The 27,745-nt window shown below is 36.3% G+C and overlaps 1 protein-coding gene across 2 annotated transcripts in view; it reads right to left on the bottom strand.

Moving 5' to 3' along the window:
* Nucleotides 1–27,745, bottom strand: part of CFAP20DC (CFAP20 domain containing) — an 84,235-nt gene continuing 56,490 nt past the window's right edge. For both annotated transcript variants that reach the window (XM_055806736.1, XM_055806737.1), the window contains exons 14-17: nt 25,858–26,061; nt 19,027–19,088; nt 4,281–4,372; nt 1–474 (exon numbers count right to left, since the gene is read on the bottom strand). In XM_055806736.1, the coding sequence (XP_055662711.1) occupies nt 362–474; nt 4,281–4,372; nt 19,027–19,088; nt 25,858–26,061 (471 nt within the window). In that variant the 3' untranslated portion in view covers nt 1–361. The remainder of the gene's footprint in view (nt 475–4,280; nt 4,373–19,026; nt 19,089–25,857; nt 26,062–27,745) is intronic.

Below are 27,745 nucleotides of genomic sequence, written 5' to 3'. Positions count from 1 at the left end.
CACAGTAAGCAAGTAATGACATTTTTTTATTTGAGAAAAACCATAATTTACAGATAAACACAACAAACCTTGATTTAACTTCATTTGTTTCCATACAGAACCTTTGAAATTGGAAATAAATTGCACTAACAAATAAATGTCACAAGGAACTTTTAAGTTATGTGATTTTTCACTGCATTAAAACTTAACACAAAACCCATAAAAATAAGACACTATTTACAAAATATAGTCATTTTTTTTGCAAAACTATTGGTTAATTCAAGTTTTAAGTTGCATGATAAATTACACAGCTCAGTCACTTTACAAAGGGTTAAAAGACAAACCTACTCTGAATACAAACCAACATCCTCTCATGATCTGACTATGCCAATTCATAGTACTTCCCAGAATCTGGATCAAAGTAACAGTTCAGACACGGATCATACAGGAGAGTCAAAACTTCCTCCTCTTCTTCAGCATTGAGGTCATCTTCACCTGTGTCAAGTGGGGAAAGTAAGAATAAATCACTTTTATTCACTTAGCCAGCAACATGGAAATACCTTTCTGTCAGATGTGACAGACTTTTTCTTTAAAGTGTATAATCTTTCGATTTCTGAATTGTTACCTTCAAGATAACAGCAATTCACATTTTTATGATATTTCTGAAGACTTGTATTTACGTGAGGTGAAATGATGTCAGTCAGATTTTGCTTAACAACCAGACTTTACAAAGTCCAATGGAGCAGTTCACCGGCAGTACCTTTACTGATAGAGGATCAAAGTATTCCTAAGTGATATTTTTCTCAATGAACTTCCTAAACAATAATGTTTTAGCATGAACAAAGACTGTTGGTGTGTACTTCAGGCCTGTAAAAATGTAGGAATTTGAATGTCTGGTATCCAGTATGCCACCTAAATGTTCAGTATAGGTAAACATGTACGAAAGAGCTTTTGTTATCAGAAGGGAAATAAGATTCTTTCAGACAATAAAAAATTTAAATCTAGGTTATCTAGAGTTATTTAAAATGCAAGACTGTTTTCAGGTAACAGAAATGAATCCTTAGCCTAAAATACACTGATAAAGCCATACAGACTTTTATTACAGACACTTTATATATTGTAGCTCCTTTTCTAAACCTGTCTGTCTTTCATATAAACTAAATCTAAGTTATATGACCCATAGCTTTTTGATAGGAAATAATTCACAGCTGAACGCAATCTGTATCTCGAATTTCATCATAAATGTTCATCTCGTTCTCAGACTGCTAATACAAACGGAATGCTTTGTATGCCCTAACACTTCATAATAAGTAATGGCCTGTTATGCTAACAGCAGCAGTTTCACAATGCTCAGAATCTATTTACAGCCAGGATCACACAACGATATATAGGTTACATTATCTAGAGACCAGAAAGTAGGTTGGTGCATTTAATGCATACAAAAGAAGTGTGCACTTTATTGTTTCGGAGGAGATTTCATTTTTGTTTCCTCAGTGACCTTAACAAATGCCATCAGAAAGAAACTGTCTTTTACTGTAACCAAAGGTAAAAAATGTAAAGCTAAATTGTTGCCCTCCCTGTTGTGGGTACTTCGTCAGGCCTGGTAAGCTAAATGAGGTTAACTGAGATATTTTGTTTGGATAGCTCTTGGGAAAAATTATGCAGTGCAGAAAGAAGGCATAGAACTGAATGTCTTTTTCTACACTTCAGATCATAGTACACAAGTAAATGGTATTCATGCCCCATTCCCTCCCACAGCCTTACATTTTCACCTGAAACCATGCTGTTATTTCCACCAAATTCTTCCTTTTATTATTTTGCTTTTCCCTGCTTATGTTTCTCTTCAAAATTATTTTCTTTTCTTTCCTAAGCTTAACCTCCTTCCCTCTTTACCTTGGAACTGGCCTCTCATTAATACTCCCTGGTTTGATTTAGGAGTAAGAAATTCTTCAGACTCATCAGGGGTATACTTCTTTCCCTGTATGCCTTGAATTCACACCAAATCAGAATACAATTGCATCCAGGACTAGCTGAATGTATACATTTATAGCAACAATTCTCGCATGTGTTTTTATGTGAACAAGAAGAGATATATATGGTTTTCTAGATATATCTTGTTTTTAAAGTCAGGCTTCTTTCGTTTAGCATCTCACAATATCCCCAAATGCATTTTAAGGCATTTCTAGATGTTGCAACATGTTTGCAATGGCCGTATGGAGTATCCAGGTTTGACCAGATTAAAAAAAAAACATATGAAAACCTCACCTCTGTTCTACTTCTTAAAAAGACGTACTCATTACCGTAAGTGACGCTCTTCTACAAGACTCAACTAACATGTAATGGTTGTGTTAGAAGGCATCCTTCTACTTTCAAATGGTGTTTGTGTACAACCTGACCACATGTAAGAATGACGTGTCCATGGCCAAATTAGCTGATAAACAAGTCACTTTCAAAGAAAATTTCCATAGGTGTTTGTGCTGCCACCATCCACACTTTTGGGGTTGGAGCTGCTCAGGATTGCATGAATAAAACTCTTGGCAGTTTAATTTGAATAGCATGGTGTAAGCAAAATCAAAGCTTTTGTTCTTAAATCACTATAAAATTAAACAGTATTTCAGGCTAGAAAGTAACTTGATATTAAATGCAAACTGAAGTCTGTGATGAACGTTATAGAGGGACGAGTATTTTTTAGTTCTGAGCTGCAAGAAGACTGAAGGTAGTTAGTACCTCTGAATATCTGTCAGATTAAATGAGATACTGCCCCACTGAACTCAGGGGAGCTATTGCTTTTATGGAGAAAGGCTTTTGCACAAGATGTCTGAATCTGGATAACAACGAATGGAGGAGGCATGTAGCAGCTTTTTCTAAACAATGAAATAAATATACAAGTAACTGTACTTGGATTTTGTTAACTGTTTATACATAGTCACCATGGTCTGGAAAACCAAAATAGTTTTCCTTTTCAAATAAATATATTTCCACTGTATTCTAGGTTTTAATATTAGAAAATGGCTTGTAGAAAAGTTTCTGTGTGGAGTTATCAAAACTACAAGTATCATACCTGTACATGAATCATAATTTAATCTGAGCGAATAAAGGCACAAAAATAAAAAGGAAAAAAACCCCAAGCTATGGTATATAGAGATTTTCTGTTCTCCAAACATGCAATCATGAACACATGATGTAAAATATTTCAGCATAAAGGAAAATGAGCTTAGAAACAACTCACAAAACAGTTTGGAAATCCTAGTGTGAATAACACAAGAAATCCATCAAACTTTTAAAAGATAATAATACAATTTTTAAATTTTACAGAAGTTCTATCTTAACTGAAGCAAGCCTTGGATTTCATAACACTAACATAGAAAAATTCTCAGGGATCTATCATAGATTTATATCCAACATGACTTTAACTCAAGGATTACTGTCCAGCTCTCTTTGGCTTACTTAGGACTCTTAAGAAAACATATTATTTGATTCTTCAAAGCAAGGTCCATTCCTGACAGCAAAATTCTATTTTGCTGTCAGAAATGATTACAAATATACATGTATGAAAACGTTCCCAATTTGAGTGGCATAATTTATTTTAGACAGAAAATCACTGAGACATCTTCATCCCTCGGGCAGTCAAAATACACGTCAGATTTATGAGAGTTCACACGGAATTCCCCAGACTAGAGGAAAAATTTAGATATCTACCCTGTTTCCTAAGACAACTGATAAGAAAAAAGAGCATTTGAAGAAAAATAGGTATTTGTTTCATTCTATCGTTGTTGACTTTCCAGTTTCAGCTAAGTTCTTTGCCATTCTTTAAGCAAACCCTATTAATAAACAAAAACCTGTAACACTTTAGGTGGTTGGTGACAACAGTCTTTACTCAGGAAATCATGCTGAGATTTCATTTAAGGCTGAATCTGAAATTTTTCTTCATAAGAGAAGTATCACTTACGTAAGTGCAATTATGCTTCCGAATGTTCAGTCTTTGTGTTCTTTCTTTCGTAGGTTTTCAATCCCCACTAGCATAAATTCCTTATTTTAAACAAATAAGATGCATTTTTTTTGAGTTAACCTCTATCGAGCCAGAATATTAGGAAACTGCAACTAAGTTATTCTTTGATCAGAGGCAAATAATACTGCATGGAAAACTCTGCTAGCTTGAGCTGAGAATAATAAGTAAGAGAACTTGGAACCAAAATGTAGCAGTATAGAAAACTACAAAAAGGCAGCACCAGCAGTACAGAAACAGCATTTTGAAATGTCTTTCTACCCAGATCCTTTTCATTGTCTTCATGAATTCCTACCTGGAATACTCTGATTTGTTGAAGATTTAGTGTGCTCTTCCAGTTGTTGGCTTCCAGGAATGATGGGGGGACTGAACGCGTTCAACCAGTCCCTGAAAAACACAAATCAAAATGTCATTCATAAAAGCACAGTTTGCATTCCTATTCGTTCTAATTCTTTTGATTATTAAAAAAAAATTCAAAGGAAATTGCAGGTTGTCAAGCATGATGAAACAAAATCAAGCTAGATTTTATTATTATAAAAATAAACCTAGTAGTGAATACAGTTCTTAAATGTTAAGGCTTCCTTCCTTCCTTAGCCTTTTCACTTGCTCTGTTCACACTGAAATCTGTGTTTTAAGACAGGTTTGCTTTGCAGATTTTAGCTGGTATTGCTCTCTCAGCAAAAGGCATACATGAGGTGTGACCCATAGCCCACAGAGCTACATGCTGAAAGCCTACAGGACTCATGAGTATCTTTTTCGGAGGAGTAAAGACTTGGGATGAACAAGCTGTGTTTGATGCGAGACTGTGGGGGTCAATTTGATTAAAAATCCTGACCCTCTTCTAAGGAAAAAGGCTTAAGATTATATACAAGAGATGTATTCAGTTACCACCAGCTTGGCACTGCTTGGAGTTCCCCGTAACAGGGTGATTTAGCAAGTGGTCCGTCACCCACAGTGTGGATGGTCGGTGAGTTAGAGCTGAGCACTCTAAATGGTGCTGAGCACATGAAGTGGGTGCATTAACAGTGTGATACCAACTCATGGTCATGAACTGTGGGACAGCTCATTTTTTTAATTTAAATTTAAATAATTTAAAAATTTTCAATAAAGGGATGCAATTAGTGATCAGAGCTAAGAATAATTATACTAACTGTTTTCTAGTGTTGTTAAGAAGGAAAGATTGGATGAGTCAGGCTGTTATTGTTGATAGTATCGTTGATACAGGAAAAAAGCTTTGTTGGGTAAATACATTATAAACATATATTATAAATACAAAAAAAGTTATTCAGCATAACATGATTTTAGCTACTGCAAGACACCTTAACACGGCTGCCACATACCTATTTTGCTTCTGTAAAAAAAATATTGGATGGGATCTTTATCATAGAGGAAGGAGTACAGACCTTCTTCACCTATTCAATTTAAGAGGCAATTTATATCTCTCCTGAACACTACTTTGTGATAGCTTTTAAAAATCATTTTCACGTTATCATACATTCATGCAAAGTTCAATGTTCATTTCACATACCCCACTTTAAGACACACTGTCTTTGATTGTTATAGCTCAAGGAAAGGGAAACAGAACAGTTGTTTTTATTGTCATTGTTACTGCTTTCTATCGCAAACTGAACTGCAGATTTTTCCGCTGAAAAAGTTACTCATATTATACTATCAATCAGAGAAAGATAGCCCTGGAAGGACACATCTAAGTCACAAAGTCAAGACATCCCTTGTGCAGGTGATCACGTCTTGTAGTTCTTTTAATACATGAAACTAATCCCTGCCCACTGTCTGCATCTAGTGTTTCCGTAAGTTCCCATCTCTCCAACAGCTGTAACACGTTAAAGCTTCCACATAACCATTAACTAGACCAAATAATTGGAAGTTAACACTTGAACACAGAATTCGAGGGAGGCCAGTAAATCATCTAATTTTGACAGAACCAGATCCATCCTTTTTGACCAACGTATTTCACTGCAAGGCAAGAGGTATGGAAGGGGAAAAGGGTCTTCAAACTCCCTTATGTTTGCTTCATGCTCATGGGAACAGTGCAGCTCTACAAGGTAAATTACACTTGGTTTGGGGTTGATTCAACTTATGCCTGGCCATGCCTGTTCCAACATCTCACAAAAACATCACACATGCAAACCTGTGCTAGAGGCCAGGGAGATTAGCCTGAGCTGTAGAGGTAACTTCAACATCCATGGCTTTGTCCGGAAGGGATGATTTTTTTTTCCCAAGCTTGACAGGTTACATTGCCAGACTGTAATTGTCTCAACTCAATTGTCCAACACCCAGTAAACAGTAATGGACTTCTACCTTCTGAAAAGCCTTGATGATTTTATGTACGATTTGCTTCTGACAGAGAAATCTGGCAACACTCAGTCATGTGTTAGGATTGCTAAAACAGGCCATCTGATTTTTTTTTTTTGGTTAGTTTTTCTGATACTTCTGGACTTGTTATTGATTCCACATCATCTCCTGTTGGCATGTACGCATGATCTGGGGTGAATCAGGGGACAACCACCTATCTGTTTGCAGTCAAAATGGAAAAAACTAATTTTCTGCCTCAGGAAACAGAACTGCTGGTGTAGAAATCCAGCAAGTGGTATAGCAGATTTAAAGGAAGAGATGCTGAATTTTCCATTATTTCAATATGTAAAAATATACTTCAAAATTTTTTTACACCATCATTATTTTCACACATATGGCAAACTTCACAACCAATCCTTCTCCTCTTCTGCTGCTCAGCTAATTCCAGTGAGAACTGGTACAACTAATCCACCCAGCAATATGCTTGCCTAGACATCTCATTGTTAGTGCTCTCTGTCATTGCTCACCATACTTGCATTCCCTGGATACAGCCAAAGACCATTTATTTACACCGAAGCTTCAAATGTTTTTAGGAATAACAGTTAAATGCATGCTGTGCTATCCAGTGGCATGGTAGAATATATTCTCCATTTCTGCCACTTGCGTGTGTGGTTTGTGCTGCCTCAGAATCAGCCCACATAAGCCTAATGTGAGAATCTGACCATTGCTCACAGAATGCGGTCTGGGAACACGAAGCATTATCACGTACCTGATTCTCTACAATTGCACTGAAACACAACTTCAGCAAAGGCAATCTCTTGGAGAAACTGCGGCAATTTTAGAGAAGGTAAGGAAGAACTATTAGAGCTAATCTACCTCTCTGTTTCCCAAGCTACCCTTTCTTGCAAATTCACTGCTACTTTTTTAAAAGACAGTGATGTTTGAGATCCAGACAACTAGAATAGTGCTGATTGCTGAAGCAAAAAGTGGTGCAAGGACAGAGGAAAGACAGTGCTTGCTTCTAAAGAGAATTATCTCAGTCAGACCAACAAATATAGTTAGAGAAGTCAAGAAGCTTCAGAGTATATGCAGTTCTACAGGTCTGGCACAAAACAGAAGAGTTTAAAGATACGTGTTTTTCATATAAAATATATATCAGAGAATTTCTAAAGAAAACAGTTGGCACCTGGAAAGCAGAGAGGATGTTAGTAGAAGGAAAGAAAGATAATAAGGCAATTACCTCCGGTGGAAAAGAGACAATTCCTTTAAAGAACACTACGGGAGCAAGGTAATCATGTGTCATTAAACCAGTATTGCTGTTAAAGTAATAGTTCTTATTACTCAGTAATCAATACACTACAGTATCAGGGATTCATTGTTGACTTAATATTACTTTGAAGGTTGAAACATTTTACACAATATACGAAAACCTGGTTTATTACTTCCACAGGTTAGCAATGTCTAGATTAACTTTTTGTAAAATCTTGAAAAAAAATTGTTAAAGAATCTCTTGTGTGCTGAAATCTTCTTGGCCAAACGGCAGTAGAGAGTAAATACCAGCAGTTGATTGATAAACTTCTGAAAAGTGGGTTTACAGTGGTAATTCTGATAGATGCTGTAGCCTCGCAGTCAAGACAGACTTTTCCACAATGAAATCTGCAGTTGCTTTTAGGAAGCAACTAAAGCGTGTATGTGTGTGAGACAGTGTGTGAGCTAATTTTAAACAAAACAAAACAAATCAAAAATCCTGAAAAATCTGTAGGTAGACCTTGCCTAAAAGTGGAGCTCAGCATGGAGAAACCCAGGAATATTCTGAGAAATGCAGACTGTGGACTATGTTCCCATTTATCGTGGTTTTATTCTGATTGAATAAAGAATATTTTTTTGGAGAACTTCTTGAAGATGCTACTTTATCTCCTTAAAACAGAAAAGCTAATCACACATTCTGACTAATTAAAGGCACTCTATTTATGCTATCAATGCCTCCAGCTGTAATCAATATAATCAACATGCAATAAACTATCCAGAGCTTTCCTGATAACAATGTGGAATGCTAAGTACTGTTTTTTGACATTGCGAATTGCATTGTATTAAGGCTCAGAATAGCTTCCACACACATTCAAAGTATCATGCACCTTTAATGCTCACACTGAAACTCTTCATTATTCTGAAAGCTATTCTCCATACCATAATATAATTAAAAATGTTACATAAACTTGTTACCTTATGGTCTTTTCTTAAAAAAAAATCTTCTGGAAAATAATTGTCATATATTAAAATATCACATGATAGTTGAACTGTGATGGCAAGCAAAAGAATCTTTTGGACTTGTGAACATTGTTTTCTGTTTTTTGACAGTATGTTAAGTTTTGCAGAAGATGGCAAAAAGATCCATCAGTAAAATCTGTTAAGAATATTAGCGATGCTTCATTAAGTAGCACTTACCAATGACAATGTATCAAAATTATTACTATCAACAGAAATCCGAAGAATCAGAGGGTTTTATTTTAAATCTTAATGAACACCTTTGATACTTTGATTTTTTACAGATATTTTTGCCTTTTAGTCTATCCTACTAGCTGGACTGAGAAAATGGCAAATCACTTAGTATAAAGATTTTTAACATTGCTGTGAATTGAGATAGCATGCTTTATTACATTTCTTTTGGATGAGATTTAATCTGTATTACTGAAATCAATTGGATCATTTAATCCACATTATTAACAAAATTAACATGCTTCAAAGTTTTAGTATGGTTTTGTCCAACACTCTATACAGGAATTAAAAGGAATATTCAAACTATTCAGCCAGTCTGGTAGTATACTTTAAAAATGCAAGGGAAAGGCTACATTATATCAAATCAGGGAATTAAAAAACATTTGTTTTTGCATTAAGAACACATCACATTGACAGACTATTACGCATCTGAAGTCTACAATCAATAAGGAACACAAAAGATGGCATTTAACTGCATAAACTACTTAGTAAATCTTACGAATGTGAGAGAAGAACTGGCTTGTGCCTGAGGGTTAATAAGAGGAGCACATTTGCTGAATTATCTTTTACAATGGATAATTTGACTAACTCCGTGGAGGGCCAGAGAATGCCAATGTATGAATCAAGAGTATGAAAATATTTTAGAGGAAAAAAAGACCAATTCTTGACATCTTGTGCAATTATCAGCTAAAATCCCAGCACATACTTCCGTTGTATTAGTAATATTTAGTACCACATAAAGCAAATTCCCTAATCATCAAAGTGAGTATGTAATACCTTACTATGATCCACTGAATGCAAAGTGCCAGCTCATATCAAAAGTATGGTTCAGTATAGCTTAAATATTCAGTTCAGCTAAGACGAAGACCTATTTTTCTCACTTGTTTGGATTTTTAATTATATCTATTTAAGAAAGGTTATTAGACACTAACTCAGTTCTTGGATAAATCAATAAAAAGTAACCTAGCTTTGTAAAAGCCCTCACCTATTCCCTGCTACATCTTTTTTGGAGCATGCATTACTTGTTAGGCTCCTCTAGATTAGCAGATCTAAATTTTCAATTATTTACGTATCTGCTGAACTTCATTCATACATGTAACTTAATTTAAATCAGATTACTTAGACACACCTATTCGGGCTCTGCTTTGTAATATATTAATGAAGTATGTATAATGGGAGTTTGTTTTTTTTTATAGAACTATTTACATAGAAATAAACCCTTCAATAATAGTTTCAGTAGTGAAGCAAGGACTTATGTAGGCTATTAATAATATCTGTTTGTGTTATGTACAAAATGCAATCATATTATCTGAAAAAATGTTGAAATAAAATTTCAGGTCCTACAGACATACGTCTGTAATAACAGTGAAGTCATATGAGTCTTGAATTGTCCATTATTGCATCTATAATGGTTTAAACAACTTCAATTCTTGAACATTCTTAAAGTTTTTACATAAATATGCCATAAACCAAGAAACATTCAGTGTTGATTTATACATCAATAACTGTTCAGTGCTACTCAGCTCCAGGTGGGAAAAACAGTATCTTTAAAATGGAAAACTGAGTGAGTATACAGAAGAAGATATACTACCAAAAGAATATAGAGTATATTTATACATACAAATCAAGGATTTTTGAATGCACATTTTAACACAAATCTTGAAAAATAACAAAAATATACATTCCCATATGACTTTGCAGAAATCGAAAGCTCTATTTAAAGAAGTATTTAAGGCCAATCTGGCAATACATTGGTGATTAAAAAATGCAAGGCATGAGCTACATTGTATTATTCTGCTGGAGTGTTATTGTAGTTTCAAAATATCATTAAATCAGCACAAACCAACACTTATCATTTCCTGCACATTTTTCACAGTGAGCTGCATTCTGACTATGAGTAATCTGTTAATCTGTTCTTTGCCTCACAATCCGTCAAAGTGACAGATTCATTCCAACCCTAATACATAATATCTTCATTTACTGTATGCCTTACTGGAACTTTCTTTTTTTGCTAGCACTAAGATTTACAAAATCACAAGCATATTTAGAGAATGCCTTTTTCCTTCCTCCAAACCACTTCAGCAAGTCCAGCCTGCCAAATACCACACTTCTAACGGAGGCAGCGAGACCTCCTTAAAAACTAAATTCTTTAATTTTCAATGAATTAGTAACTAAAAAAGAGATCAGATCATAAAAAGTACATGTGCAACTGTGCATGGAAGACTTGAAACTGCTCTTAAAAGTCTTAAATCTGCAAATGAACTGGTTTACGGGTGCTAGATTAGATTCAAGGATAACAAAGGAGATGTGAATTCTACTTATTAAACAAGATATTTCATAGTGTAAGGTGCTGTGACAAGTGTGTACAGTATAATCACGCTGACTGGTATTAGCTGAAAGTTTGACTTGTTAATGGCACCTTGTTTTTCTTTCATTATCATAGTTGAAATGATATTTTTTTTCAGGTTATTAAAAACATACAGTCATCTACATCAGTCTAAAACCACGAATGACCTGAATTTGGAGATTTAACAGCTCTACTAATTAATATATTGTGCTATTTGGTCAATGCTTTGTAATTAAATACATGAAACTTCTATTATAGCTTCTGTTCAATGACAGTAACATTGGAATTTACTTAAAGACTAAACCCATAGTTCATCACTATGTTAGCTTGGTGGCTAGATTATAGTTTCAATATTCACTAGCAATATAAATGACAGTAGTAGAAAAAAACAGTGTTTCATCACCTAATTTAAGTCAAATACTAGCCCTTTCTTCTTTGCTAGTTTTGATTCGTTTATCAGAAAATCAGCTGTATAAATTGAAAGTAATGAATTTGCAAAGGTGTGTTAAAATTCTTTCATCTTAATCTAATCTTAAGCAAGTAAATTCTAATAACTACAGCAGATACTCACTGATCAGTGAATCAAATGGATTTCCACATTTAATGAAGTGGCCATTATGTAGGGTGTGCTTCCTTTTTTACATATTTTAAATAATTAAATAAAACATTAAAAAAATATATATTTTAATATTCCATTGGTTCAGGTAGCACTGGAATCTAGTACCTAATAAGTCTTGTTGCAATTGAAGTCATACTTTTTCTCCACAGTCAGTAACCAAAAGCATCTCACTGTTCTCTGCATCCTGGGCATAGACTGGATCCCATTTAACTCTTAATGGATGACATGGAGCCAGAGGGTTTTTAAAAATCAATGGAGAGATATGACTCAACACAGCACTAACTTTAATATTATCAGACTTGTTAAAGGTGCTGGTGCTGAATGTTCCTTGTCTGTGCGAACTACTTTCTTTTTCAGAAAAGTAAAAACCCAAATGTATGCATGAAAACTCTGACCTTTTAATCTATTAAGTGAATGAATGGTACAGCATGGAGCTGGAAACTTAATTGTCACCACAAAGTGAGAAGTATGCTACCTCAGTTCAATTCTTTAAAAACATCAAGCTTTGTCAACATCAAACGTAAATTAACATAAAGGAATAAAACCAAGGTTCTTGCACAAATGATACTGGAATAGCAGGGAAGGGAGGCGTGGGCAGTTGTGCCCTTGGAAACTCAGACAGTTTGGCTCTATAAGAAAATGTTATATGCATATGGGATGTCAGCCAAGGAGCCCGATTTGTCTGTAATTAAATCAGCTTCCAGTTCAGGAGGAGGATGGAGGAATAAATACATATTTCCATGATGGGGGGTGGGTTACTGGTAGTAAGCTTTTTCTCTCCAGAAAAGGGAACAATACAACTGGTACAAACGTACTCAGAAGCTTGCCTGCCCTGTGAACTACCCTGAAAGGCTCTGAGTCATCAGAAGCTGGACTCAGATACTGGCTTACGGCTGGACCAAAGTGTCTTGTCATCTGCAAACAGGGGAGATCCCCAAGAAGAAGACATGCTGGTGAAGGTGTACTCAGCTGCGTACTGAAGGAGACATCGCAAGACTGTGAAGAGGTAATCCTGGACTTGTTACCAGGTAACACCTACCTCTTCCTTTTGATTTGCAAGACCTTTGAGGCGTGTAAAATATCTTACTGCCTGTTCTCCATTCCTACACACAAGCACAGCCAAGACAACTGTTTGAATGGCCCAGGAATATTCAGAAAAAGGGTAAAACCAATAAAAATTATTCAAAGTCCTGAGGCTACAAGAAAGATACAAACTTCCTTATATTAACATAGACGCAACTGCATGTTTGAAAGCATTTACCATGTTTTATATTCAACCTCTTAGTGTATATGCTGCTAGGTTTTCATGTTCTCAGATTCCCATGCAAGGGAAAGCCATTTTTGGATTATTTTAACAAGCTCTTACTTGTTAGCCACTTGGTTCTCAACAACCTTCCTGCAGCTAAGCTTTTTAACATCATGATTAAAAAAATTAACCTTTTCAATTAGATGTTTCCTGTGCCATTTTCTCCTTTTGTCATGTTCTTTTTCATGCATATTATAGCCCGACAAATGCAGCAGAACTTTGCTAATTCAGATTAACGACTAGGAGATCTATTGCAAATTACTCTATTTGGTGGATGAATAAAGTTACTGAACAAGTACAATAAAAAACCAAAGTACATTTTGTGATACATTGTTCTTGTTCACTTATTTTGACAACTGTTGTGTAATTTTATAATACTTCATAATGTAATATTGTCTGTTTTGCAGAAGTAATGGAGTTCTATGGCTTTGATCTTGTAATGAATCATAAAAATAAATATGCTTCTTTGTTTGCAAAACTCAATCTTTAAATGTGCTTCTTTAAGTTTAAGCTTCTGCTGTTTAAGCGTTTGCTTGGAGATACAGGACACAAAGACCTTTTGTGTCTGACTTTCACAGCATGCATGTTGGAGAAGTTCTGGTGTCGTGCAAATTATGTTATATAAATAGCTACAATTCTTTTACTGTACATTTCTCAATGGTATAATAACACATGCATCAGCTATTAGAACACTTAAGTTTTCAAAGCTGAACATGCCTCTAATACTTGTGAGTTTGCAGTGGATGTATTTCTGTGCTGGGATCACTGACATATTATTGAAATTTCAGGTGCCATGATAATGGCAGTTATGGCAACAATAGGCTCTAAAAAAATACTTCTCCAGCAGAAACTTTTAAAGAAAACGAAAGAAATAATTTACTTCCTAAAATCAATAGAGTGGCTCAGAGTTACTCATAGGAACATGTGTTCATAATATTTAGCTAATATACCAGATTTTTACTGATAATCAAGTTTGCAAATAAGTTAAAAATGCATTTAGCTAAAGGAACATGTTCATCCATTTCATGATTCATCATCAAAACTACTGCGCATGCATAACATTAGAAAAATAAGAAAATCACATTGTTCGATAAAGTAGTAATTAAGAATATGGGTTCTGCTTTTTTTTTCTTAAGGTAAAACCTATAATGTTTCCAAAAAGTTATAGTTATTGTCTTCCTCAAACATGTTAATCTCCACATCAATGTGTGATGATAAATCTCAAATCTATAATATTTCCCATAACTGGAGAGATATCTTTACCATAAAACGGAAGAAAATGTTACTAGCTTCTTTTAGGTTGTGGTTTCTTTTTTTTTTTTTTTCCTTTTTGTGGGTTTGGTGGGCTTTTTTTGATTGTAGAGGAAAGAATGATGACACCTGATCAGTCTAATGTAACACATGTAGGTTACAATGACAGGACAGCTTGCTTTAGTCAGCCTGTACCAAGCCCATGTGAAGTGAGGTCAGCGACTATTAATCATTTGTCAAAGACTGCGGGCCCTTATCAGCCAATTACAGATACAAGGAACTTTGTATTACATCCACAAGCGGCAAAGCTACAAAGGACTTGAACCACACTACAGTGGTGACACTTTTTATAGATAAATACAAATCTAGACAAAATGCTGGCCTGAAATGCATCATATTTCCATTTAGCAATTCTAGTAAATATTTAATACTGGTTTTCCTTAAAATTTTAGGGACCTTGTATGCTCCTTAGTCCTAAAAGGTTTCTTTTTTATTCACAGCAAACCCACTAATGGAATCTAATTTAAACACAAAAAATCACACTGAAGAAGCTACAGACTTGCACACGCAGAGCAGAAAAATCTAGCTTGTTTTACAAGTCAGCTACTGGACTGGCTCGAGGATGGTCCTTAACCCTAACACATCAGAGGAACTGTAACACTCACTTTTCATAGCAAAACCTATGGAGATATCTCCATGGATGCAGGTCAGAGGATCATGGAGAAGAACAAGACACTGGAAAGGGCAGATGGGAGCCTGATAAAATGACATCTCATTGCTTCTTTATGTTCTTGCTGGAATTTTGGGGCTGACAACCTACATCAGCTACAGATGGACTCTCAGTATCAGCCAAGGAGGCTTAAGACTCCCCTCCTGTCCCCATGCTGGGTCATAACCATCCATCAGGCAGGGTGAATTCCAACACATAGGGCTGAATGGTAGAGTACACTATATACTGATGCACATGCACTTTCACATACCAGCCGGGCAAGCACCAGCTTCTAGCAGCACAGAGGAGACAGAGGTGGAGCTAACAAGGGAGTAAAACTCTGGTTATTCCTGGTAATTCTGTGCCGGTAACCCTGACCAAGCCCACAGCAGAGGCACTGACAATACTTCAAAAGATCATTTTCATTGACTGATATACCAATTAACTTCTGTAGGTTCCAAGCACCTTTGGAAAGCTGTCAGCACCACATATATAGTTTGGGAAGGCTGCTGATTTTAGAGCTGTTAACATACCAAACCTGCCAGCGACTAACAGGGACAACAAATTAAACCTCAGTTTAACCACTATTTTCATTTGTGAATGAAAAACAGCTTGATCACTCATTCTTTAGTTTGAGACCACTGATCAATAGACTTTCTCATAAAATGATGTCTCTGTTTTATGTGTAGATCTTATATTCTTGGCTATAGTCCAAATCAGGCAGATGTTTACTTTCATTAAATCTTTGTGCCCACAATTCGCTATGGGAATACTTTTTTTTTTTTTAACATGTAAAATTAAATGTCTGGCTAAAACCTAACTAAAAATTTGGCTGTGTACATTTTGTATAAAATTACTTCAGTAAAACACACTTCTTGTGAGAAGATACCCAATGAAATGCTGAAATATCTGTGTCCCACTTTAGTGTGGTTTTTGGGGAACAGCTGTTTGAACTTCAGAGGAACAAATTTTATTTGGTAGCCTGGGAAGAGTTGAGTAGGATGCCAAGACAGGATCTAATGAGGCAATGTTTATAAAAATAGGTTTCGGCTTATAAAAAGCCCCTCTCTCAAAGACAGAAAAATCAGCTTTTATCAGAAATTTTCTGAAGAGCATCTGTAGAAGTTCAGAAAATCTATTCATAAAATTAGGCTCAAGTGATCTTTTTCAGAAAGCAGCCCTACATTTTGCAGTTCAGCATGGCTGAAATTCCTCTAGAATATTTACTTTCTTTCAGCATTTCCTTAATGAAACTGCCAAGCCTTGTGGCACTCAAATATTTTGGAGGACAAATGCTTACTAAGTAGATGCACGGTACACAGCAATTTCCAGTCCCTGCACTGGAGGAAGAAGTAACATAGACAGTTACAGCTTCATATTTGAAGAGAAAGGAGCAATTCTGAAGTTCAGCTTGGACGATACAGCACATCAGTCAGTGGGAAGTGCAGAGCTAAGGCTTGAAACACTGAACATCATCTTGCTCATCTGGCTCTGCAGCCTCTGCAGTCAGCCTGTCTCCTTTCATTAACTGGTTCTACGCCTTGCAAAGCAGCGTGATGTGGAGGTGATTTGTACTGCAGTACCAATATTCTCGGCAGACTTATGACCTTTACCCAGTGGAACCAATGGAAAATGAGTCTAGCTGGGTCTTTTTATTGACTGCATTTCCATTATCTTCACAGGTGCTTTCTTTGCTGGCTTGTTCTTTTATCTTATTATGGACAGAAGCTACATTTACTGGACAATAGCTTCCACATTGCTCTCTTTTCATTTCCCAGAAAATACCACTGCTACACTTTTTCAAGTTACTTGAGACCTGTCAAATTCTTTATCAGTCTTTACAACAAACTATTTGTTGTTTCAGTAAGTGCATCACGTTACTGTCTTCATGCTGCGGTATTTGTACCCAGTCATCTACATAGGATGTATCAATTTTTCAAATATTCTGTGTGTTCCCCTATACAGCTATGGTAGGCTTACAAAGATTTAGACATTTTCCAGTTGCTCGTATGTTACTTGTTAAAATCGGCTTTAAAAACAGTTTAGGAACTAAGTTATAGAATTAGCATTAATTTCATCTCCCCCTCATTTAGGTACACACCTAGTGTGAAAAACACTACATGGCTTTCCATTATAAATGACAGGCGATAATATGAATAATGGTATTCAAGTCACATAACCTCCAGTTTTTATATCATGATGCAAACTGACCTCATAATTTTTTCATCTTCTGTATTTACAACCCAATAATGCTTTTCTGGCAGTTCACAAGGGCTACTGTATTTATGAGGCACTTGCAAGTCAGGTATTTTACGAATACTTTGCCTCCATTTCTCGAAAATGATTTCTAGAGAAATTTAAGTCTAGTATGTGTACTGGATTAAAATAGCATTAGAACTAAGTTGTAATTTATATTATTTTGTTTTAAATTTTATTATATGGAAATACAAGTTTTCATTGTTGATCATATTAGCTTGATATGATGAAATGCTTTATTTTTCAGGGATAATGGTGTTTATTCTGTTTTTCAGTACATATAATATACTGAGTACCAAATTGCTTTAGCACATGCATACAAATAACTTAATAAAAACTGACTCAACCAATGTATGGGCAAAAAGAAGACAAACAGTGTAGCTTGCACTAAAATATAGGCAATTCAAATGCCACCAGAATTATGAAACTGATTCTGGAGTACAGAGTCCAAAGTGTCAGTCTCAAGGTACCTGATATCTTACTCTGTGGACTATAGTCAAGTGTCTCTGTCCACTTCATCCATTGTAACAATTCCTAAGGACAGAGGTGGTTCCTTTGATAACTAACACCCACATAAGCACTTTGATTTACATGTGAAAGGGAACAGGAATCCAGAATTATACTTTAACTCCAGTAATATATTGTGTGCACTAGGAAACATATGGCTGCATGTTGCAATAACTGATGCATTTGGATGAACTTGCACAGCAAGTTTCATAGTGTTCACTTCATAAAATCTAACAAGAAGATTCTAAATCTATAAAAATGTGGATGGCAAATGAGACAAGTGACTGAAACCATCTGTGTGAGGAGAAATGCATATTAACCTGCACAACTGACTGGCAGTGTGGTATTATAAAACACTTCAGACTGTTGATAAAAGATAAAGAAGTTGTATCTGTAACGCTCTCTCTTCCCCTCCCTCCCAACCCACACACACATTGTCCACTTAGAACTTGGACAAGCAAAATCCCCATTAACGACACCAAGTGGAAGTGAAATAGGATCACTTTTTAAAGTAAGTACACCTCTTGTTCAGGCTGTTCCAAAATTGTCAAAGTGAAGGAGTTTCACAGGTACAAGGAAGTTCTGAAATGGGAAAATGAATTTTGGTTGTTTCCATTTGATTATTTCTCCCTAGCCACACTCTCCCCTTGTCTTTACCTCATCTTATAATACAGGCACAGGAATTTTGTTGCCGATTCCAAGCTAAACAGATCAAGCTAAAAACCTGACAGCCAAAATATGCTGTAGACAGGATCCCTTTGAACCATCCCACAGTGTTGTAACACCCTCTCCTGACTGGGCTATCTACTGAAAAACCCCATTTAAATAAGTAACATTAAAATCTTTTGAAACAAATGGATTCCCTGACACCTACAGTCACATACAGAATTCTAGTTCTAAGCCTTCAAAGCAGAGAGGGAGAAAGAAACAGATGAGAGTGTGTGTATGTCAGATGAGGAAGATTTGCTGAATCACGCATCAAAGCAGATGTAGGAGCAAGGCCTGTGTCAGTTACTTTAAATATGCAGCAGTACACCCAAAACATGCAGAATTCTGTTCCGTGTTCCAGGACAAGGCAGACATTCTGCAGACAATGACTAAAACGAGTAATAGTAAAGACCTCTGAGAGGAGGTTGCAATTGAAAAGAGATTTAAGATTAAATCAAAGAATGTCACATTTAATATTCAGAACACTCTAACTGAATCCTTACTGCCTGGGCTATAAATGGAATCTTACCGTGGGTTGGAATGAGAAAGCGGGCTCATTTCTTTCTGGTAGTGATGCTCCTGACTGAAGGGCTATGGAAAATAAAAAATAATAGTGAGAAAATAACTTTGCAAATATTCTTTCAGAATGTTTAGAAGTATGTATGAGATCTTTCATGAGCATACACATTTGCAGCTTCTGATATTAGAACTTTACGGTCTTTTTTCTTATCTGTGAAATTAAAAAGGGATATTCAGATCCTAACGGTGCAAAAGTACAACTTAATAGATAATTCTTGTCTGGATGGAAATATGAATGAATTAAGGAGTCAACCACCTGGTCGTTTCTTTGCTGCCTGTGACAGTGTTGGGACAGAGTCAGGAAACTTCAGAGAGGGAAGAGTGGCAAAGTCTTGTCTGATAGAGAAGTCTGGACTGCACAGGAATAGGGAGCGTGGTGCAGGAACTCAGCAGGATCTGTGCAGAACCAGCTGGTCTTAAGACTCGACAACACTGAGCCAGAGATACTGGGCTGGCAGGCAGGGTTCCTCTCTCCTCAGAAGCACCATGATCTTAGCAGTCCTGAATGAAGTTTGCAGAAGCATGTATACTTGTCTATGGCACTGCCAATTTGAAACCTGGATTAAGCTGTTCATGGGTAGCTAATGGTGGACTGCATGAATATTCAGACAAAAGAGTTTCCCCTGTCTTCAAAGCGTGCCTCGAAGATTTAAAAATACATTTGGTTTATGGCATTAAACCCAGTTATTTGCAAGATAGATCAATATTCATAAACTGGTATAAAAATTCAAGAATTCTAAAATTCAGAAATAAATTTGCTCTCAGTATGTATGTAGTGCTTCCAGAAAAGACCCTTTTCACACCCCCCAAAACCAGTTCTAAAGAAATCACTGAAGCAAATGCAAAAGAAGTGAAAATAAAAGTTTACATTAACAATACTTCTGCAATTTATTACATGAAAGGCTAAAAATAAATATTAAGCATTATGAAAGCAGGTTTTTTTATGGAAATCAATATAAAAATGACTATGTTCTCATGGTTTCAGGAAGTGGGGAGGCATGTTGTAAAATATATGTTGAGGATGAATGACATCCTAATTACTGCCAAATATGAGTCACTGCCTGGTGGTGGATAGTGCAATTCCCAGATGACGGCTAGTGGAAGACTGAGGATGAGACAGAAAGTGAATTAGTCAGTCTATGAACCAGAATATCTGTCTAAATAATTTTAAGTCTCATTTCATAGTAAAGAATAGTCTGCCTCAGTTTTGCAATTTGACTTGATGTGAACAGATCCCTCCAGGGGTTGTCAAACTGAGCTCTCAGTTGGAATAATTCTGGGTTTAAATATCACTCCTCTTGTCTGTCAGACTTCAGTTCTGCCAGACCATTTTTGTGTTAAGTGGCTTTCTTTTCTGAAACATCACAAAGGAGGCCAGAAGACCTTCCACAAATTGGGTATGAACCTGGAAGTACTCTTCCAAATATTTTGCAGATCAAGTCTTATGTGACTGAATTTATATTTAGAAAGTTGATTGGGGAACAAGAAGTCTTTCTTCTCTGTGAGTACTCCTTACTTGAAAGTTAGTGCTTAGTGGTGAGCATATTTTGGATTCTGCTAATGAAGCATTATACCCGTACAAGCTTCTATGATATATCAACCAGCAGTCCAGAGGAACCTTCCTTCTCCTTTGCATTTCTGACTAAGAATCAGGGACCATATGCTGAATTCTCTTACATATGACCTTTCTCCAAAATTTTTGTGTTATATCTAAAGTGGTGTCTGAACTGTAGAAACAGCTGAAGCTGAACAGGCCACTTCCCTGACAGGGCAGGAAGGTCTTAACTGGATCTCTAGAATAAAGCAAGGCATTGAAGCAAGAATATTTTGCAAACTTTGCAGATTTTCTTGGATAATGTGTATATGTGTGGGTATACACTTCACATTATACCCCGCAATCCACAGAACTGTCTCTTTCATATTGTTGCAAAGCTAACATGGAATTTCATAGACCTTAAGATAGAAGAAAACATTCAAGTAAGACGGTCAAATAAAGTATTTTAAAATACTTAGTTCTACATACCCATATTATTGATTTGGAACTGTGCCCCATGCACATTTTACAAGGGTTTACAATTCTCCTTTGAAATAAATTAATTTTAAAGTAGAAGTTTTTCATATTTATAACGGATAGCTATGCTGGGTAATGTATAATATTCAAAGCTATTTTATTCCTTTTTGGCTGTCATAGTTTACAGCAGCTGCTAAACAACTTACATGTCAATGATTTCTCCTGACAGCATATATTCAGTTCTTGGTAAACTATCATAGGATATAAAAATACAGCTTTAGTATTTTATATGTTTTTTGTATTTTATGGTTGTTTAAGGACATCTGTTCCAACCACAGCTTAGCAATATGATTGATCTATGTGCCTTTATATTCAGAAGGGTTTCTTAGATTCATTAGTAACATGAGATTTTCAATGAATCTGGAAATCAGACTAACAAAGGCAAGTGATGAAAAAAACCCCAAACCTCACAAAAAATGTGTTTTATATATAAAATATTACTTTGATACATAAGTTCACTATCTAGCATGATTATATCCTGCCCTGCCTTGCAAAACATCATATGTATTTCAAAATGAAAGACACACAAAAAGCTGCCTTCTGGTGGTGCTGTTGCCATAGATTCCACTAAGGGAAAAAAAATGTACAAAATGAACGAAAATTTGGAATAAAAATACTCCTTACTTATCTTTGAAGAACATAAGAGAAGGCAATAGATACTACTGATGTAAATAATCAGAAAGATACAACCTGGAAACACATGTAAGGATGAAAGTTTAATAATGACAAGAATTTCAAGCTGTCTTTCATTTCTGAAACTACAATATGAGGATTACTTTTGTTTCTTTTCTATAGACTGCACTGCTAAAATCATTTGCCTGCACAACTGCAAGACTGCTATAGATATATATGTATATGAACTCTTCCACAGTTTGTACATCTGATTTTGGGAAGATTGATCATTTGCATGCAAATACTCTTGACTCAAATGACGGTGGTACTAAAGATCAGAGACATAAACCCAAATTTGATTTTATTTTACACGTTTTTTACATAATACATATAAGGAATAAATATACATGTAAAGAACACTTCTTGGTAAAAACTGGAAGCTGAAGAAACAATGACTTTCTCAGGCTGGGGGATGAAAGGATTGACAGCAGCCCTGCAGAGGACTTGGTGGTACTGGCGGATGAAAAGCTGGACATGACCCAGCAATGTGTACTCGCAGCCTACAAAGCTAACCGTATCCTGGGCTGCATCAAAAGAAGCATGGCCAGCAGGTTGAGGGAGGTGATTCTGCCCCTCCACCCTGCTCTGATGAGACCCCACCTGGAGAACAGTGTCCAGCTCTGGGGTCCTCAGCAGAGGAAAGACACGGACTGTTGGAGCAGGCCCAGAGGAGGCCATAAAAATGATCAGAGGGCTGGAGCACCTCTCCTATGAAGACAGGCTGAGAGAGTTGGGGTTGTTCAGGTTGGAGAAGAGAGAAGGCTCCAGGAAGACCTTTCCTGCCTTTCAGCACCTAAATGGGGCCCACAAGAAAGATGAAGACAAACCTTTTAACAGAGCCTGTTGCAATAGGACAAGGGGTAATGGTTTTAGACTAAAAGAGGGTAGATTTAAACTAGATATGAGGAAGAAATTTTTCTACAGTGAAGGTGGTGAAATGCTGGAACAGGTTGCCCAGAGAGGTGGTAGATGCTCCGTCTCTGGAAACATTCAAGGTCAGGCTGGACATGGCTCTGAGGACGTTAAAGACGTCCCTGCTCGCTGCAGGGGGGTTGGACTAGGTGACTTTTAAAGTTCCCTTCCAACCCAAACTATTTTATGATACCGCAATTTTAGGTCTTACAGCAAGACCACGCATGGCAGAACACTACAATCCAGCAGGAGCAACCTTTGCATGTGCTGTATTCTGATCATTCAGTTATGACTGCCTGTGCATACAGCAACACATTCACTGCACATGTGTATTCTATGCGTGGGGAATCATTGAAAACAGCTATACGAAATTATCTGCCAGATCCATAGATTTGAAAGCCAGAGGGAAGAATGAGATCAATTCATGATCATATGCATATCACAGGCTACTTAATTACATCACCAATAGAAACCACTGAACAACATCAGATCTAGAACTGAATGAACCATGAAGTCCATCCCTCTGACTGCTTTTGATACTTGTCAGCTGACCAGTTCTAAATTCTTTCAAGGTGTGCTTTATTAGTATGGAACCTTGCTCCTTTTTAAACAAGTACGTACAATGGTCTTAGCATGTTACATCCGAGCAGTTCCCTTATAAATTGTAACTTTATCAATAAAATTAGATTTTTTGAACAGAACGTATTTTCTATAAAATGATCTTGACTATCATTAACCATATCACCACCCTGTAAATCTCTGTTAACTGAATCCCACACCAGACTTTTCACTGATTTGACAATGATCACAAACTGGTCTACATTCACTATTTCATTTCAGCAACTTGTTTGAGTACTGGCACAGCATCACTACTCTCAAAGTCTTCTGAAATGTTGCAAACATATCAAAATAAACTAAAAGTTAACACCACCATTCCAAGAATGCCCCAAACTACTCTCTTAAGAGCTTCTGTGTTAAAACAACTCAGGGTGATTAAATAATCACCTTCACTAATAAATGTTGTTTATAGCCTTGTTAGATACTAAAGGTCTAAAAAATGAATTACCACCCTCACATGAATACTCTGCATTTTTCCAAATACTGGAACAGAGTGACATCAAGCGGTGTTAAACACAGAAGTCCATACTCCAAAAACTCATACCATGAATAGCTGGTGCTGGGGCAGCTATCTCAGGAAGGAAAATAAAAAGTGAATCGATAGATACTGCGGACTAACCAACACTGCACTGGTACAGAGTCCCTTTGTGTAAAGGCAAAGGTACACGGGTAGGAAAGTGTGTGGAAGCTGAATCTCAGCAGTCTTTGTTGTAGTGAGGGCCTAAGTTGCTAGTTCTTATCTGAGAAAGATTAGGTTTGCTTTCTGAATTATCTCTTCCTGGAAATGAGGTTCTTGCCATTAAGTATTAAAACCTCAGTGCTCACCTTGCAAAATGCAGAGGAGAAACCTGACAATGCCATATGTGTAAAAAACACCAACATTCAGTCAACCGAATGAACTCTGAAAAATTTCTCTGTCAAAGACCTGTTGCCTTTTATACTTGATCTATGTAGAGGAAGATGGTGACAAAGGACTGTTATGGAAAACTACAGCTATATTAAATTAAAATTTAAATGACTAACCTATTATATCTAAATAATTTTTTAGACTGATGCTATTAGTCTGAAACTTCAGAAACTGATCAAGGCAGTAAGATCAAAGAATTGTCTTTGCAATCACATTGCGCTTCACTGAATACTGGAGCAGCACATTTTACTTTAAAAGTTCATTTTGTTTTACTCATGTAATTTGTATTAACCAAACAAGACGTGTCTAAATATTCTTATAAATTTCCTTATAATTAAACTACTAAAAAATTAATGAGACTGCTATTCTTTTTATTTAATTGAGTTCCATTTGTCCAGTCTTGCAGAGTTACACCATGTTTGAGTCTGTCTAGTGAGTACTGAGAAAATGTATTGGAAATAAGATAAATCAACTAAATGTGTAATGTTGATGTATCTGAAATAGTTAAATCCAACTAATGTTTCTCTGATATCCTGCAAAATATTGCTCTTTAAACCAAGTTCTTATGTCTATGATTATCTACACACTGATCGATCTCTTCTCATTTGAAATCTCCGTTTATCAGCGTACCACGAAGTTCCAACGCTGTGCTGGTCATTCACTACAGAAGATTGCAACTACAAGTCTCTACTTGGGCCCTATAGATCCCTACAGACAACTTGCACCTAACATTCTAGAGCATTTACAATACTTTATATTGGGGCAACACAGCAGTGTTTACTTTTCAAACAATGGATCTGCTTCTAAGAGTTGTGTTGTGTGCTTTACTTAAGCCATACTGATTGTTTATTATTTTTTCACCTATAATAAAGTAAGGACTATGTTGTTGAGATACAGAGTATAAGGTTACCTAGTTTTACAGCAGCTCCTGCAAGTACCTTTACATAGTTGCTGAAACATTATTCTGTGATTTCATACAGTCAATACTCTTTGGTAGACTGTAACAAATACTCCTTTGCTTCTTGTAACAATAGCACATAGCACAGCTGTGCATGATACTGTACTGCTTTGTACCAGGAAAAATAATGATACAAGGTGTAAAATATAGAAGGATCACTGGCTAATTGCTCAGAACTACTGCAGCTTTTTGCCACTGTTCCCCTGCTTCAGTCTTTTAAACAGCTTTCCAGCAATGAGACTTTATCATTGTAAGAAGCAATTATTCCCCATTACCGACACTGCAATGCAGTTGCTGACTGGTATATCTGGGTTTCATTCATTTCAGAACTATTTTTAAGTACTATATCACATACCTGCAGGCTGTCAGCCACTATTGTGACAAGCTGTACAGCCTACATGATTATTCAGGATTCTAAGAAGGAATATAAATAACAGATTTATTCTTTATCCACAGTGGTACTACCAAACCTGCTGGAAGTGCATGTGTTTTGGTTGCGTGTTTTACTTGGTAAGTTCTAAAAAACATTTGGTAACAATATCTTAAATGTCAAAGCTACTCAAAGAGATTTTAATATGCAAGACCCCTGAGTCTCAGAATCGATAGGAACCATATAGAGAAAATACTGTGGGTTTAGACTTACTGGTGGGAAAGCAGAGTTCCAGGTTGCTGTGTCATCACTGCTTGTACTTATGCTAACATTGCAGTTACCTATCTGTGATGCGCTCAGCCCATGTGAGATCCCAGTACCCTGTAGTTCTTCATTTTGTTGTCTCTTCATGCTAGCCAGCATCTGTAGTTCAGATGAACTCAGCCTACTTGACTGGTAGTTTTTCCAGTCATACTCCTGTGAAATAAAATGGAAAAGTCAACAGTTTAGACAGGATCATGGAACAGAATCTATGAATGAAACAAACACCTTGGAGAATCTCTTGGGGAATCTACAAGAAGCTACAAAACTAAAAGAGAAACAAAATGTTTATTAGAAAATATTAGTTATCAGACTTCTCTTCAGCTATGAAGATGAAGCATATCCACACATAATTACAGGAAGGAAGAACAACACAAACACAGTTACGGACACAGTTTGGATCCAGGGTGTTTAGTGAATTTGCTGTTCCAATGCAATTAAAAACAGAAGATAAAAGCAAGCTTTCAGAAGTTCAGAAATCCAGCAGCTAAAATTGCTTAAGCATTAAATGCAAATCTTGAAATAAACCCAATCACACAGTTATCACAGTATCATAAACACCATCAACATAACATTCAGTTATTTGTGAAGCACAGCATAAAATTTCTCTGGAAAGTTACATGTCAGCACTAAATCTTAAGTTATTTTGGTAACTTGCTTGTGAATAGATTTTTAAATAAACATCACTGTATTTTCATTTGTCTTTGTACTCATTGATTGACTTGTTAATGTAACTCTAATTGTATCAAACTTGATCCACAGGCCAAAAGCTAAAAAAATACATGAAGTGTTTTGGAGTTTGTACTCACAGCTCACACAAAACCTCATGATAAGATTGTTTAAGTTCACCCAACCTGCTGTGGCAACATCTTTGTACAAAGAACTCCTTCTTTAAGAAGATCTTTCCCTTCTTTAAAGGGCCTACATAGATTGCTGTTTCACAAAGAAACAGGTCTAATACTCAGGGCCTCTAGTTTTGGTTCTGAATGGAACTGCAAAGTATTTCTGCTTGAAAAGTGAATCCAAGTAGGGACCAGGACTTCAGAGGCTTTAGATGACGGGAGTACGGCCAGTGGGCTGCAAGATGCTATGTAAGAGTATCCCAAAAAGGGACAGTGCTTTGATTCTAGTGAAGAGAACAGTGCTTTTAGACTAGGAGTTTATCATATTCCTGGTAGAAGGGGCAATCTCACAGTCTGTTTTGCTGTGGGGAGGTACAGGGTAACTGAAGACATCAGGAACACACACACGTCAGCCCTGCTAGTGATACGAACATCGCTAGCTTTTCCTGCCATGAAATCCAGCGTGTAACAATTCAGTGTCTTTAGGGGGTACAAAAGTCACCTTACCATCAGAAGACACATTGAAATATCACACGCTAGAATTATTACTACAACTTCCTCTGCTTCCTCCCTATGTATACAAGACACATGTCTCAGTCTTCTGTGTGGCTTGTAATCATGAACTGGTCACACCTGAGACGCAGGAAAACCTGAACTGCAGCTTTATCTTAGGAAGAGAAACAGAACAGCAACTTTCAATACCTTCAGGTTACGACGCCACACAAAACCTGCACTTTTAAAAACACTCAGGAATATATGCAAGTGTTTAATAAAAAATTATATAGGTTCTATTATTCAGCTCCACAAAGGTATGATGTATACAGCCCACAAAAGATGTTACATATTGGACATAGACGTGTTTATTTTAAGGAAATCATGCAGAAAGATATGTATATATCCTAGATTTTCACACCTATTGCTTAGTATTTCACATGCAAAGTGCTCATGTTCACTAGAAAGGTTGTATGACACAGCTGAAAAAGGAGGTTATATTCAGT

Source organism: Falco peregrinus, chromosome 5 (assembly GCF_023634155.1).
Source record: "Falco peregrinus isolate bFalPer1 chromosome 5, bFalPer1.pri, whole genome shotgun sequence".
Lineage (NCBI taxonomy): Eukaryota > Metazoa > Chordata > Aves > Falconiformes > Falconidae > Falco > Falco peregrinus.
Note: the sequence above shows the minus strand (reverse complement) of the source record. Positions and strands in the feature narration are given on the sequence as shown.